Source organism: Belonocnema kinseyi, chromosome 9 (genome assembly GCF_010883055.1).
Source record: "Belonocnema kinseyi isolate 2016_QV_RU_SX_M_011 chromosome 9, B_treatae_v1, whole genome shotgun sequence".
Taxonomy (NCBI): Eukaryota; Metazoa; Arthropoda; class Insecta; order Hymenoptera; family Cynipidae; genus Belonocnema; species Belonocnema kinseyi.
The window spans coordinates 77,031,706-77,048,513 of record NC_046665.1 but is presented as its reverse complement, the minus strand read 5'-3'; the positions used below and the strand labels follow the sequence as shown (position 1 = coordinate 77,048,513).

The window sequence follows — 16,808 nt, the reverse complement described above, 5'->3', positions numbered from 1 at the left end:
TTCGCGGGATTTTCTGGGGATTTTATTAGCTTTTCAAAGGGTTTTACAGATTTAAAGTGATTTTATAATACTTCAAATTGTATAAAAACTAATTTTATAACGTTCTGAGGTTATAATAGAGTTTTTATGATTTTAAGTGTTTTTAATTTTTTTTAATTTCACGAATTACATTTTTTTAACGCCTAAAAAACTTATTACTTCCACGAAGAACAATGAACTGTAAATTTTAAATAAATTTTCATCTTATTAACAAAACTAATAATGCAAACTAAACATTAAGAAATTAGTAATATTCCTGAATGAGCATTTAAAGAGTAAGAGTTATGAAAACAAATATTTGTAACTTTAAACTTTTGAAAATAAACAACTTTAATTTTAAGGCCTTATAAGCTTCAAGATTATAAACTTCAAGGCCTCAACAAATAAACATATTTTGGCTTGGAAAAATCAACGATTTTGTAGAACATTCAGCCATTTGGTATAAATTTATACTGCTTTGTAAAATTTTTTTATTGAAAATAATTCTCTTGAATGAAAATTAACCTCCATTTTTGGTTAAAACCTGATATGTTAGGGTATAAAAATTCAACTATTTATTTAAAAAAATTAGAAACGATAAAGATATAAACTAAAAATAATTCAAATAAAATTGAACCTAACATCACATCCCTTGTTCAAACTATTTAGTTGAAAATGTATGCAATTCGTAGAAAAATAATACTCGTAGTTTTGGTTGAAAATACAACTATTTTCTTAAAAATGTATGTATTCGGTTGAAAAATAATCTATTTTGTAAAGATTTTATGTGTTTTATAGTGAATTCATCTTTTTGGCAAGAAATTAATCTTCTCTGTCGAAAATTCATATTTTTGTTTGAAAATGAAACTATTTGGTTAATTTGGCTGAAAATTAATTTGCGTTGATTGATAATTCAACTGTTTTGTTGAGAATTCGACCCTTTTTATTCTATTCCCCTAGCGGAACGAGTGAACGGAAAGGATACCTTACAGATTATCCTTATAGTATCCACATATAGTATGCAAAAAAAAACTAAAAAAAAACTAAAAAAAACTAAAAAAACAGCAAGATCAACTTTTAAACTGGTGCAATTCGAGTTCTACGTCAAAATTTCTATTAGAAGGCCACAGGGTAATCGCAATAGTTTTTTTATAACGATAGAAAGTTTTAAAAAATATAAGAAGTATAACGCCTGTTGACTTCTACGCTTCAAACGCATCATCTGTAAGTAGCAGTCAACAGGCGTTAAAGGTCTTATATATTTTTTTTTAACTTTTTACCAGTGCAAAAAAAAACTATTGCGATTACTCTGTGACCTTCTAATATGAATTTTAACGTAGAATTCGAATTTCACCAATTTAAAAGTTGATCTTGCTTTTTTTTAGTGTAGATTTTAGAATATCATTTCCGTTCACTCGGTCCGCTAGGGTCAACTCTTTTCGATTAAAAATGAAAATATGTTCTTGTTTAAAATATCAACTATTGCATTTTTAGTTCAGAATTCCATCTCTTTTCGTTCAAAATTTCAACTGCTTTGTTGGATCTTGTACGACCTTATTTCATCTGAAACAATAAGATTTTACTCTCCCATCCCTACAAGCAAACTTCTAACGTTATTTTTGGATAGGCCATAAATAAATTCACGAAAAAATTTAATTGGAAAAAATTACGTGCGATAGGGTCCTGTTTTTAGCACTCAAAGGGTTAAAACAAATGCAGGATAAATTCATAAGACTTTTAAAAAATGATCAAAAAATGAATTTTGAGGTATTTAAGCGAAACGAGAAGAATTCGATGAGATTCAAGAAAATTCACGGTCAATAAAAAAAATTCAAATGAATTAAAAACGATTTCAAAATATGAAAAAACTTCATTGCATTCAGTAACTTTGAAATGAGCTTAGAAAAGTTTAAGGAAATTCAAAGAAACTTGATAAAAAAGCTGGGAATTCAAGGCAAAGTTAAGACTTCAGGATCAATCAATAAAAAACTCAAAATAATTTTTAAATCCATTGAATTAAGTAGAATTTATTAAATTTAGAAGAATTAAAGTGAATAAAAAATCTCAAGGGAATTCCAATGGATTTAAAAGTATTCAGGGTGAATTAAAAAAAATTCAAATCACTTCAAATCTTTGCAAACCATATTCATTTCTAACCAAGCAAGTGACTATTAACTACAGACCAATTTAAAAGGATTTAAATGCATTGGAAACATTGACAAAATATCGAAAAAAATCAATTTATTTCAATAAAATTTGATTGAATTTAAAAGAATTTAAGGAAAAGGAGAAGAATTCGGTGAAATTAAAAAAAACGAAGCTGAAGTTAAAGAGCAATCAAATGAATTGAAAATAATTACAAAATATGAAAAAAAATTTAAATCCATTGACTTAAATAGAATTGAGTTAATTTAGGCGAATTAAAGTTCGAAGCAAATTAATAAGAGTTAATGGTGAGATCCAAAAAAAATCAAATCACTTCAAACCTTTAAAATCCTACTAATCTCTAACCAAAAAAGTCACTAATGACTACAAAACAATTCAAACGAATTTAAATGAATTGGAAAAATTCAAGAAAGAAATAGAAAAATTCATTTATTTCAGTAAAATTTGAGTGAATTTAGAGGAATTGAAGGGAAATGAGAATAATTCAATGAAATTGATAAAAAATCAAGTAGAATTTAAAAAGGAATCAAGTGAAATAAAAGAACTCAAAAATATGAAAAAATTCTTTGAATTCAATAAGTTTGAAATGGTTTCAGAACTATTGAAAAGGCATTCAAAAGAATTTGATGAAATGCCTACGAACTTAAGGTGAGTTTACAAGACTCAAATTTAATTAGACAAATTTTGTAAAAAAATGTAGGATAAATTAATAAGAATTCAGGGCGCATTCCAAATACATTTGCCAAAAATATTTTAAAACCTCTTCAAATCTTTCAAATCTTACGAACTCGTTCACTTCTCGTAAAATCAGTTAAAAATTTCTTTGTTGTTTGTTTAATTAAAATAATATATTTCAAATCCCTCAAAATCTTTTGAAATCTCTTTAAATTTGTTAAAAGGCCGATTATAGTAATATAGAAGAATTCAAGTGAATCGAAAAAATAAAAATAATTCTAAAAGATTCAAAAGAATTCAGAGAGAATTCCAAAAAATAAAGTCAAATTTCTTCAAATTTTTGAAACCCTACAAAACACCTCACTTCTCGTGAATAAATTCTTTCAATCCACTGAAATATTATAAAATCCCGTAAAATTCTATGATATTTCCTGAAATCCTGGAAAATGTATTGAAATACTCTGATGGCTCAGAAATCTTATAAAATCATGTGAAATATTTTAAAATAGCCATATCTTCCAAAATTCTTTTTCTTGAAATATTTTAAACGCTTTGAAATCCCTTCAAATGAATGAAATTATGTAATAAAAAAATTCAAATTCAAATTATTCAAATCTATTAAAAGATTATCGGATTCTTTCAAAATAGCCTGAAATATTTCAAAATAATTCAGGACAATTCAGAAGTAGGTATCGATCTGAATTAAATAGTGATTAACTCATGAGTTAATTTATTGAAAGAAGAGTGATTACTGTGAACTTTTTATTTAAGAAAGTGACTAAAAAGTAACTAATAGTGACTCTTGGAAGCTTTGATCTTATTATAAATTTTTGTAAAGTTCTATTATGGGCTGCAAATGGAGTACTGTAGAGACTAAATCTTGAAAATAGGGTACTTCAGGGACCCAGTGAAAAAGAAAAAAGCGAAGGTAAATCAGAGTATCCTGGGGTTGGCGATGGCCGGTTTCGCCAGCCTGCAGATGCGCGCATGATCTTGTCTCGTGAACTATGGAACTCACCTCTCGTGATCATGTCCGTAAGATGGATTCACCCTGCGGGCATAAACCGAAGCGCCACTCTCGGACATGTAGCCATCGCATAAATCGGAGATAGTCCTGCTGCTGACGTTCATTCCACCTCGGAGAACCTCTCCGTCACTGAGGTACCCCGAGGCGATGTCAATGTCCGCATAGTCATGCCCTACGTGATGATGTGACGAGGAATGCAGAATGGTATACTGCCGAGTAGTGGTTCTGCTTGGCAGGGTCTGGAGACCCCGAGAACCTGGCGTGTAGCCTCGAAGAAGAGGCTGCATTGGCTTCACCGTCATCTCCGCCTCGTCGTCAGCAACCGAACCGCCGCCGGTCGAACTTTCTGATAAAACCTATAGAAAGCAGAGATGTTGCGATTAATTCTGATTTATCGACTGCACGGTGCAAATATTGTTTTTCAATAGAGACTGCTGATGTCTAGTATCTGGACACCTACGTTTGATCAGATTCTTAAGTTTTAAAAGACTTGGACCAATCGAGAATTGCAAGTTTGTTCTGTGTAGGTAGATGCAAAGTAGCATAATGATATAAAAATTATGTGTTTCCTGGACCCAAGATGAAGATCTTACTACTCTTTTATTAACATTAGAAAAATTAGGAATCGAATCAAAATTAGGTGCCCTATATTATAAAGTATACAAATTTGCATGATAGTTTTTCTTATAGAAATAAAACCAAAGAAGTAGTTCAATACGTGAATAAAAATATTGTTTTAAACATAAATTCTAGAAAATATTCTTGGGAGTTTTAGATTTTTTATTTCTCTGCTTCCAAGTTATTAAATAAATACCGTTTATTTGTTGTATTAGGACATTAGACAGATAACGATACATTTATTAAGAAAACTTTGGAATTTTGTTCCTAAACAAAAAAGTTGCATCTCTTCGCGCAAATATCAATTCAAAAATGTGTTTTGTTTTTCTTATAAAAAGCTAAGGCTTCAGCGCACTAAATAATCTAAACTTGTATAAATACCTAAACCATGTTTTGTTAAATGTTTATTTACGATACTTGACTAAAGTTCAGTAATATTTATAAAAATATTATTTCAATTTTTTTAATCATGTCGTGAGTGCAATCATTTTTTGCACTTTGTGATTTGTTTGCATCAAATTTGACCCTAGGGTAGAAAGTAGGGAAAGAATTTAATTATCTCAATAATTTAGCAACTCTTATGAAGACTTACATTTAATATTAGCCCAAGAACTTAAAAATTTGTTTATCATTTCCACTGTTATTCAAATCGTTCGAAAACATCGCAATTGGATACTTTTTGCAATAATCTTTTTATATGAATCGAGAAATTATACCTTCAAAAAATGACACATTACTTACATGGGTTCGAATTAACCCCTAGCTACTTTGAAACGTTATCATACTGATTGTATGTATGGTTTCAACTTGAAAAAATTCACAAACGCTATTTAATATATAAAAATTATATTCTGATTGCTTTCTTTTAATAAAAATGATTTCGAGTTGTAGAAAATAATGATGAAATTCTAGTTCAAATATTAATCTGGAGTTTATTTTTGGCTCATTCTGACCCTGTGTAAGTGATAAGGGTTAAATAAGAAATACATTTTTATTTGCTTAATTACTAGAAAGTTGAAAAAATTGAGCATTGAAAGAATTTTCATGGTGAAAATGTATTTTAAAATAAAATGCAATAAGGTACAATAAAGTAAAACAATGTGAATTTCAAAATTTTTGTTAACATTTGTAATTACTTATAAAATTTGGTAAAAGTGTTCAAATTGGAGCAAAAACTTGTAGTTTCTAGTATTTTTCTTTGTATTTTTGTACCATTTTCAACTAATTTTTAATAACAATGGAAAACTAGAAAAATAATTCTATTAAGAACTACACGTTTTTGCTAAAATTGGAAAACATTTTGAAAATGTTACACGTAATTGAAAAATTAAAATTTGGAATTATTATACTTTATTGCAGTTTATTTATATTCTTCGACTCACTTTAGAGTAAAAATTTTGCAACAATTTGAAGAAATTAATTAATTAATATTCATGATAGTATCTTCCAAATTTCATCCATTTATTTGCTATCAAATTCAAGTTGTTTTGATCACAACAAATTTGGAAAAAAACATTTATACACACATCCGGACAATTTCTTTAAAAAATATATCGGACATTTTTTAATTGAGGAATGTTTAAATAATAGAATAAAATTTTTTGTTGTTAAAATTGCTATCATTACAAAGCATCCTCTATGAGAAATAAGAAACATTATAAATACATTGAAAATATAGGAAAATCTTATGCATAGTTTCATAGTAGAAACTGTTTGCTAATATGAATAGAAAACTGTAAACAGAAAAAATTAAAATTAATCATCTTTACGAGATTATGAAGTTGCAGACTTTTAAGTTTAACTTTCGTTTCCAGTCTCTGCTAACAATTAGTTTCTGTGTTTTACAAGAACCCATCGAGGAAATTTGATGCCTAAGTTCTTAAATGTTTATAATATTAAAGTGACAATTTTTTATCTTCAATAGCACAAAAGATAGTAAAATTTTGCCTCTAATAAGCGCAAGTTTAAAGTGAGAAACAAAACATTATTACAAATTAAAAAACTTGTAGATACTTGCTAAATTTTTGTTGGAAAAATCATAAAATGTATATTATATTTTAGTTACATTCAGTTAAATCTTCAATAATTGTTTTTTATTTATTTATGTGAAGCGTAGATACTTTGTTTGAATATTTATGACTTGAGCTTTGCTTCGCTTACTGAATCTCAAGAAAACATTCCATAAATAAGGGGTCGTTCATATACTACGTTATGCGTTTTACTTTTATTTACACTGTTGGATCCTTTTCAACGTCATGGAAATTCTATTTCCTTCTATTACAAAAAAAACCGCGGAAAGTAGTATATGAATGATTCCTAACTTTAGGCCGTGTCTACGTGTACCTAAATTTCGGTACGAATAGCCGAATTTTTTTGGTACACATAAACACTTTCATTACATTATGAAAGTCCTTTAAAATGAGTCCAAAAACTTTGAAAATGTTTATTATTTTTGGAGTTATCTCTATTTTCAAAAAAAACATCGATATTTTACATTTTTGTCAATAAATTTTTATAAAATTGACATATTACTGGATTTATTAAACGAAGAATTTATTGTCTTTCAAGCTATAATCACAGGGGAAATATTTCAATTTAATATCGTAAAAATCAAGGAATTTTTGGCAACTAAAAAACACTCAGCGCAACAAAAATTGACGATGGTAGTTGTATTTGTATACTGCAAAACGAGCACAGCAACATCAGAAAAAGTTAATTATTCCGAAAGTTATCGATTATCCGACAAAAATAAAACTTCCACTTATTACGAAATACTTAATACTTGTTACGAAATACTTAAATACGAAAAACTTACGAAATACAAGAACTGATTCAATTTTTTCAACTTTTGAATTTTTTCCAGCAGGGGATTAAATACTCTTTTACTTACATGTAATCTTCATTCTAATCTCCAGTATCTCATATTTTCAAGATATTCTCTAATTATGAGATTATAAACCCCGTGACATTGAAAAATTCCGAATTGAAATTCAAGATATTGATCTGATACCAAACAAAAAACGAATTGCTCTGAAATTAAACGCTCTTCCAATGCATCTTTAAAACTAAGAAAAAAAAGCAGAATGATTTCAATTGCGATATAATTATTGACAACTACCTTCATCACTATACCTCATCTCGTCTAAAAATCTCGCCTAATTGCACATTATCGACAGGCAGCAAGAAGCCTACCATTCAATTGATCAACTAATTACATCCTGCTATCATCTAATTAATCCATCTACAAACTTCAGGAAGTGCAAAGTCCACACGCGACTAAGCCATACATCCTTCAGGTAGTTCAGATCCTCCCTCTGTCTAATTACATACGCTTGAGAGGCCTATAATTACAAGCCAGATCGATCGCATCTCAGTATATCTAGTACTAGACTACCAGTTTAATGATAACATCATCGAAGACATGGTTACTGAAGGGTTACTAACCTTCTCCATGTGTTCAAAGGTTGTGTCGATCTTCCTGTTGGGTATCGTTTTGATCTCACTTCCGCTCTCGCTACTGGGCCTGTAGATGACGCTACTGTCGCTTGAATTGCTCTGTCCAGTACTGTTGGAATTACTGTGCGAACTTTCAGACATCAAATCCGAGATGCTTGGCATCGGTGAGACCATCGCGACCGTGTTTGGGTCTAGTTTCCGGTGCAGCGTATCACTCTTGTGCTTCGTCGGAGTTGGGATATTCGGCACATTATTCTCCTTCGGTGGTTTCGACGTTCCCTTCACCAGAGCTGTAGGTTTCGGGATGCTAGACCCTGGACTAATGCCCGGCGCAACTATATTCGATCCTGGAGGACTATTCAGAACATGCTTGCTCATTGGACTATTTGGAATTTGAATTTGAACAGATCCGAGCATTTCCTCATTCTGCGGATGGGAACCTTTATTTTCGAGATGACTTCCTTTATTTTGATCTACTGAATCCTTGAAACTGGATTCATTCTTCTCTATAATCAAATCCATACAATGATGATGGGATTGTTGGATCGGACTCTGCTTGCCTTTCGAGACTTCCTCGCAAGCTTTTTCTTCAGATAAACTCTGATTGGTTTGGTTCATCGTGAGAGTTTTATCGAAGGTCTCATCAGGATCTTTGATCATTTCATCCTGATCTTTCTGCATTAAAATATCCTTGTTTATCCCGTTAGGTGGAGCTTTCAGTGATTGTAGGTGTATTCTAGGATCAGATATCTTTGCAGGAAGTTCCATTTTCGGCCGTTGTAGAGACTTCTCGGTTTTCGAACCCAGAAGGATCTTCGTTTCCTGTGGAACTTGTTTTAGAGATGGTAGGGAAGAGTTGGATTTTTGTAGCTGAATTGACTGTTTCAAGAGATCGAAGTTGGAACCTTTCTTCTCGCCACTGAGCTTCGTTCCGATGTTCGCAATTTTACTGGTGGTCTTAACATCCTCAGAGGTTGAATTGTAGGCTAGTTTCTCGGGCGCTTTCGTCCTCCCTATTTTACTTTGAGCCTTGGCTTGCTCCTTTCTTGCAGTTTTTGGACTAACTTGCTTCGTTGGCTTGGCTTGGAGCTTGGATTTTAGGGCTTTTGTTTTCGGGGCTTCGACATGAGTTTTACTCTGATCGCAGAGAGACGTTGAACTGTCAGAATGCTCGGAACGTGCGGATGAGAAACCGGAAGAACTTGAGGTTCGTTTTGAGACACCGGAAGAGGTTTGTTTCGTACGATCTTGATTTTTATCCTTATTGTTAAAGAGCTTGAACTTATCGAGGACTGAGTTTTTGTTTTGTTGAACTGGAGCTGCTGGAGTTGCATATGGTGAAGGTTGTGGAGCTCTCAGACCAACAGGACGGCCCACGGTCGATGTTCGAGGACTGAAAATAAAATATTTTGTAGGAAAAATTACTCTTTTTAATACAAAGAAAATTTTCTGACCAAAGTAGACTAAACATGTGCAGAGAATTCTAACAGATTGATTTATATGAAAATTTGTATTGGCCACTTTAGGGATCGCTGAATACGAATTTCAGGTTAAAATTGAAAAAATTGAAAATAGCAGATCCAATATGGCGACCAACATTTTAATAAATGGAATTAATTGGCCGATTTTAAGGAAAGTCGATACTAGGGGTTCTTTGGGTTTCTGAATGCGATTCAAGGTAAAAAAATAGAATTAAAAGTTAAAGTCAAAATAGCAGATCGATTATAGCGATCCTCAATTTCAAAATATTTATTAAATTCACGGAATTTAATCAAACTCAGAAATTGGGTGTTTACGGGGTCACTGAATAGGAATTTCATGTCATCATTCAAAAATTAAAAATTTTGGTTCCAATATAGCGACCAAAATTTTGAAAAATCTAATAATTGGCGGATTGTAATGAAAGTAGATAATAAGGGTTTTTTTGGACCGCTGAATGCGATTTAGGGTCGAAATGCAGAAATTCAAACTTTCGGACCATCAGGGCGATCCTACATTTATAAAAATTGATGAAATTTGTATATTTCAATAAAAATTGTAAATATGGGGTTTTTGCGGTCGGTGAACAAGAAGTTGGGGTCAAATTAAAAAATTGAAAATGATGGATCCAATACGTCCACAAACATTTTTAAAAATACAAAAAATTCAAAATGGCTGATTCAATATGGCAACTCTACATTTTTTAAACTGTATGCAATAAATTGGCCGATAGTATGCTTCTGAGGCCGCTGACATGAATTTGAGGTCAAATTTTCAAAATTCAAAATGGCAGATCCAATATGGCTGAAAACGAATCTAGGGTATATTACAAAAATTAAAAATAGAGCCCTAGACTAACAAGTACAGCAATATTCAACTCTGCCTTCTTTTCTGATTGAAGTTAGCCGTTAAAAAGCTGGTAAATTTTATGGAACAATAATCTATGATACATCTACCGCAGATAATTATTACATTGAATTCTCCCTTTGCTTCAAAGGCTAACTTCGTTTTGAAGTTTTGGAATAATCCACTGATTCATTGAAATTTTATTGCATTTTTCTCATTACGTATATATACACGTATTTCTAAGATTGAACGACAAATTGCCATGACTAAAAATGTAAATAAGATTTTCAAACCAAGTTAAAGAACGATTTTTCCTATAAGAAAGATCGTTCTGTATACTATTTTATTTTAAAAATGGATCAGTTTTATTAGTCAACTAGAAAATTATTAAATAATATGCATTTGAATTTCAGCATTTCAAAGGTTTTACAAACTATAAAATAAAATTGGTTGCAACTAAAAATAAAACTCTAGAACCTTCGTAAACTGAAATTGCATTCTCGAGTTGCGGCCAAAATTATTTTAGTCGTTTATAACTAAAACTTCCAAATTTAAAATGCAGAAAAGTTTTCGGTAATTTATTGACTAATTTTAACATTTCTATTTTAAATCGTAAACCAAAGCAAGTAAAATTTTGTTTCTACTCGGTTTTCTCCGATTATAAATTTTCATTTAGAAACCTGGAACAATTTGGAAGTCAGGTGCCTCCGAGCCTAAGAGGAAATTTGTAAGGTGACTTGATGAATTTATAAGTTTACAAGGGACCGAGGACAGACAATAAGGCTCCTAGTTACAACTCTAAACAAATATTGTCCTTACCTCGGGGTAGTAGCGGGAGGTTGTCTGTTGGTGGAGTTTTGACTCCTCGGCTGTGGAATAAATGAAAGACCCCCTTGGGGAGGTTGTTGTTGACTTGGACTTGTACTTCTGGAACTGCTGGCACTGCCAATTCCGCCGTTTCCGTGCTTCAATCCTCCTGCAACAACCGAGAATGCAACTTACTCAATTTGACTTAGATGCATTTGTTGTCGACGAGAAAAGCATCGTTTGCTCATAAAGTAGGCTGGTCGGCTAGAGAAACGAGAACGCGAGAGAGGCTTATACATTGTAGCAAAGGTACTCAGACAAAAGGTCATATGCAAAAGAGAGTTCAGAGAATTAAAATATTCTAACAATCTGTCTGCTTAGTTCAAAGTTTAAATTGAAAAGAAGAGATTTCTTACTCATTCTTTAACTTAATTTATACTTAGGATGTTTCTAATATACTTCTGGCTCTTATTTCTTCTTTTTTAGAGTTTAGATTCATCCTCATGTTCGTAACTATGAATTTCTATCGAATAGTCAGTAAGCCGGTTCGCTTTCAATACCAATATAATGTATTTTGCTCGTTGTTTGGATTTGGAAATTTAAAAAATATATTTCCTATGCCTTCAAGAACTTAGAATTTTTTGAAAATGTCCCAAAAACAGTTGTTTTTGGATTGAGTAAAATACACACATTTTAGAAAAAGTTTAATATGTCAAACTTGAAATTTCTCAAGCTTGAATCAAACAAACATGTTATCATTCTGCTTTTTGGGGGAAATTTTTTTCATGATAGGAATTTTTTATTTTTTATTTTTAATTGTTCTAAATACCATACTCAAACTAAAATAACAGGTTTTTTCTTTAAAATTTATAATTTTATATTACTGTTTACTAGTCATAACCGTATATACAAATAACTTGATTTTTTTCGTAATAGGAATTTTGGATATTTCGGGATTTTTGATTGTTCTAAATACCATAATTTTATATTACTATTTACCAGTCATAATCGCATATACAAAAAATTCGACAGAATCATTGAACCAATAGGAAATATGTTTTAAAATTTTCAAATACACAGAACAAACAGAATATATTATTCGATCAAAAAAATGTTTTGCAAGTGAAAAGTTTCTATGTTTGATCAACTTTTGGGGGGTATAAGAATTCAATCAGAAAAAAGTTGGGGAACAAAGCCTAGTGGTCACAAATTACAGCACGTTTTAGTACTTCCATTTTAGAGACAATAAGGGACCGAATCTATTTCAAATCAGGCAGATTCTACACTTGAACTTGCAGAATAAATCGTCCATCAGATATTATAAATGAGTCAAAGGACTTTTTGTAGAACTCTTTCCAACGTGAAAACTATTTTCTTAACAATAAACTGATTTAGCCCGCATGAAACTTACAAGGTATTTCCCTTATAACAGTGAAAATTCAACATTAATTAAAAAAAATACAAGTGTAGGTTTTTTGGTAAAATGAACTCTTCATATTTTCAGAAAAACAGAACTATACCAGAATATTGAAAGAAATCTTAAATATCTCAATTGATCAAAAGTGATTTAAGTTCAAAGAAAAATTTAGGGGTTTTTTTTTTGAAAAACAAAGCAAAAAGATAAAATGCGCATAACTTCGTAAAATTTCTCTAAAGAACAACATATTTTGTCCCTGAGTTGATTATTAAATGTTGTTTGAAAAATGACGATGTTTGTGTGCTACATTTTTTTTTTACTTTTGAAAGGCTGGAATAGTAAAATATTTTTTTAATTAGAATCTCTAATAAATTAATAATGTATAACTAATTGGGGTTTCAATGTCATATTTTGAACACCTCTTTTTCATTTCACATTATTAAGAAAGTATAAATAGCCAATTAAAAAAATTAAAAACTTAAATATTGCAATTTTTCAATTAATTATAAATAGTTTAAATCCAAATTCAAATTTATGTTGCCTTTCATTCATGTTAAAAAGTTGGAATTATTCTTTTTTTATAAGAATTTTAAACTAATTAAATACCCATAACTTTATTAGAGACTAACTGCACATATAAAGAACACAATTATCGGTTTCGACTTATCGGCAAGAAAATCACTTACAAACTGAACTATTCTCCTGCCTGCATACTCATCCCTCGTTATCCCCTCCCTCGTACTGGGTCCTATGCCCGCTTCGACCTATCGATTTGTCGAATGATCGATTTATATAAATGTGAACCCAAACTTACTGTAAAAATAAAAATGATAATTGCACAACGGGTGATTGCTTGAGTTTTAGAATTTTTTAACTGTTTATTTAGCGCTTTTATCATAGATGAAATAATTTTTGTGTATCTTCTTGACGGCAGTAAACCAAAGGCATTCAAAATTTCAGAACTTTGAAGTTTAAACAAATACAAATATAAAAAGTTGAAAATGAAATAATTCATTTTAATTTTCTCGGGAAGGTAAGGCATTCTGATTAGGAAATAAACATCGGACTGATTAGTGCATAATTTGTTAATCTTATTGGAATGTACTAAAAATTACGATTAAAACTTATGTGTGCACACCCAACTTTATTCATGTTGTTACACATCGGAGGTACCCTGCTGCCCATCTTATTTTTTAAAATTTTTAAATAATTATGAAATCGAAATATTTTTCTTGTTTATTTCACTAAATAAATATCAAAAGTCAGTTTCAAAGGCACGAAACATTTTAAACACACACAAAACAACAAAACAGTTCACCTAATGTCTCAAGCGGACCTCGCAAAAAGATCGGTCACGTTGCAAGCTGACGCAAAATATTGTACGCTGTGTTGCCACACGCAGAATGTGACGAATTACTAATTATTAATGAATAATAATTTGAATTATTATTAATTTTATTATTATTCAACACATTGCACGTGCATGAATCAAATTACTTGATAAGACATTAATATAATCCACTCGAACTTGAACTTTATGTTGTGGGTAGGTACCCCGCGGGTACCCTGGGTGTATCCGCGACGTATGTATACTTTGAAGTCAATTATTTTGGTAAAAAAATAATTCCTATTTACATGTAAAAATGTACCAAGGTAGGCACTCGGGTAAATTGGAATTTTTTAATCTATCAGAAAAATAGCTTTTTCTATTTTTCAAAAATTTTCAACGTGTTGAAAAGTATATCACCTTTTTTGTTTTTCACGAATTCAAAAATTCCATTAGAATGATTTACAAGTTATTTTTCCATCTACCAGAAACTTTGACAAAAATGTCAAAATCTCTGCAAAATTTGGTGTAAAAATTTGAAAATGCTCTAAATTTGTTCATGTTTTCGAAAATGTCTGGTTAACAAAATTGATCTACATGCTTGTACTCTAAAGAAGCCAGACATATAGACCTACATACAGATAGCCACCGAAAAATTTTTATTATTTTTGGAGTCTGTAAGTGTCGAAAAGTAAAGATCCGTTAAAAACGTGCATATATACCTGCATACACGTCAATAAATTGGTTTCTGAAGTATAGCTATGAACTAACAACAGTTACAGGCCTTGAACCCGCAGAATGCGAAGGACTGTTTCCGACATTTTAATTAAACAATTGGCGATAGGCCCCCTCTGTTCCGACCATTCTGCTCGTTTTTTTGCACTCACATGCGAACTCTGATTCTCTCGCGTGATAGAGGCTATTGGTCACCGCTCAATAAACGGTTGATTGACTGCCTCATTAAGCGTACTCAACAAACGTAATATTATGCTTCAAGAGTTCGAGTGCTCTCATTTCATTCACCGTTTGCATGCCTGAAGTGTTGTCTATCTGGTAGACAAAGTAAACTTAGCTCCGATGCATCTTCTTAGTATAAGTATAGTTCTCTCCCTCATTGGAATTAAACTCAATGTCGATTGAGATAAGTCTAATTGTAAATTAGCGACTCAGAAATAACCCTGACAAACCCTGAAATAACCCTGACAAAATCTGCATACTGCATTCTACATTGCATTATTTTACTCTCTATAATCTGAATGTTTACTAATACACTGGAACTTGGAGCTAAGAATACCGCGGAACCGAAAGAGTGGCGGAGCTCAGTCAAGCGTGACAAACAGCATGAGGGCACGTTAGTTGCGGCAGCTGTTAGCATGCGTCCAAGTTCAACAGAAATGGGTTATGCGAACCTGAATGTTTACGTTTCGAGTCCCTGGACGCAGTATCAAGGTCACTTCTAGCCATATCCGTAACGGTTCTTCATTCCAGGTTCAAGTGTATATATTCAGTATAGATTTGACCACTGTCCCAAAAGTTCAAATTTTCTCCCTCTTTCTTGCGGAACTGTTTAGTGTTCGTTTGATAACCAACTCTCGATGTTATAAGTTCGATAGTTACAATACCCAAAAAATAAAACTGATGCCAGAAGCAGAATCTTTCGATTTTTCTAAAAGCCCAAAAATGATAAATTATCAATGTTTCTTCTTCAAATCGTTTAGTTTTTCCATTGAAAAATATATGTAAATCAACAAGTTTTTGGGTTACTACACTACAAAAATACTACAAAAGCTATAACTCTCTAGCGTTGAGTGTTGATTGCCAAATGATACCATACGCTTTATGAAATAATATTTAAAATTTGTTATATTTGGTGGGGGGAGGGGGCAACTACACACCGCCAAAGACAATTCATTTAGTAGTTCAATTTTCGACTAATTAGCAACAAGAAATAGAGTTCTAAAAAAATGCATTGATAGTCAAATTTATTTGTGAAACATTTAAAGTTTCCCTAAATTATGATTTTCTTATGCCAATTATTATTAGTTCTTGATTATACAAATTTAGGTCACCTATGTAATTTATCAACATAAGTTTTAAATTCCTGAATATATAGCATAACATTAATTTTTAGACGAAAAATGAAATTAAAAATCTTTAATATAAAATGATCTTGGACATTTTAACGGAGACGTTCACTGAGCACAATTCCGAACACATTTTTTGTTGAATAGCGAGACGATATTTATTGCAAGCTAATTCCCGGTTTTCCCGATCAGTGGACACGCTGCAAAAATCGATGAAAATGGAATTTAAAGGCAAAAGATAATAATGATCGAAATAATCACTGAAAATGTTAAGTTTACAGCTTGTATATAATTTGCAGGAATAGGGGAGTGTATCTAATAGGAAGAGCTCGTTGGCTTTAATTAATTCTAATAGGAAAAAATGCTCTCCCACTTGAATATCATTCATGGAAGGCAGTCCTTGACGTTCTATCATTGCGGAATGTGAGGATGTATAAATAACGATGAGGATGAATAAATGCATATCTGGATATAAACACTGAAAAGGAATAAACAGAATGCAATGACAAACTCGTCTCATATTTCGCTTTTGGTAATCGTCTCTCCGCTTCGGTTTCTCGTCACGTTTGACGCTCATCATTCAAGAGCATTCATAGACGCTTTGCAGCGATTCACGATAATGATGAACCTAATTCAAAGACCCATACAAATTCCCCATTCAAATGGTCTATTCAATCCACACATGACTGAGAGGAATTGATTTTTATTCACGATTTTCTATTTATTGGCGAAATAGTGTAGTCTTCCAGCTCAGAAATGGTTGTAACATTTTAGAACTCCGAGATAACACGGAGAAAAATAGATGTTAGCACAGACTATCTAGATATTAATAGGTAATATCTTAGCGATTTAACTATGGGACAGAAATCTAGATACTGAAGTAGAGCA

The 16,808-nt window shown here is 31.5% G+C and overlaps 1 protein-coding gene across 4 annotated transcripts in view; it reads right to left on the bottom strand.

Moving 5' to 3' along the window:
- Nucleotides 1–16,808, bottom strand: part of LOC117180111 (protein sickie) — a 319,545-nt gene that overhangs the window by 133,556 nt on the left and 169,181 nt on the right. For all 4 annotated transcript variants that reach the window (XM_033372441.1, XM_033372442.1, XM_033372443.1 and 1 more), the window contains 3 exons: nt 11,105–11,261; nt 7,949–9,353; nt 3,878–4,242 (listed from right to left, as the gene is read on the bottom strand). In XM_033372441.1, the coding sequence (XP_033228332.1) occupies nt 3,878–4,242; nt 7,949–9,353; nt 11,105–11,261 (1,927 nt within the window). The remainder of the gene's footprint in view (nt 1–3,877; nt 4,243–7,948; nt 9,354–11,104; nt 11,262–16,808) is intronic.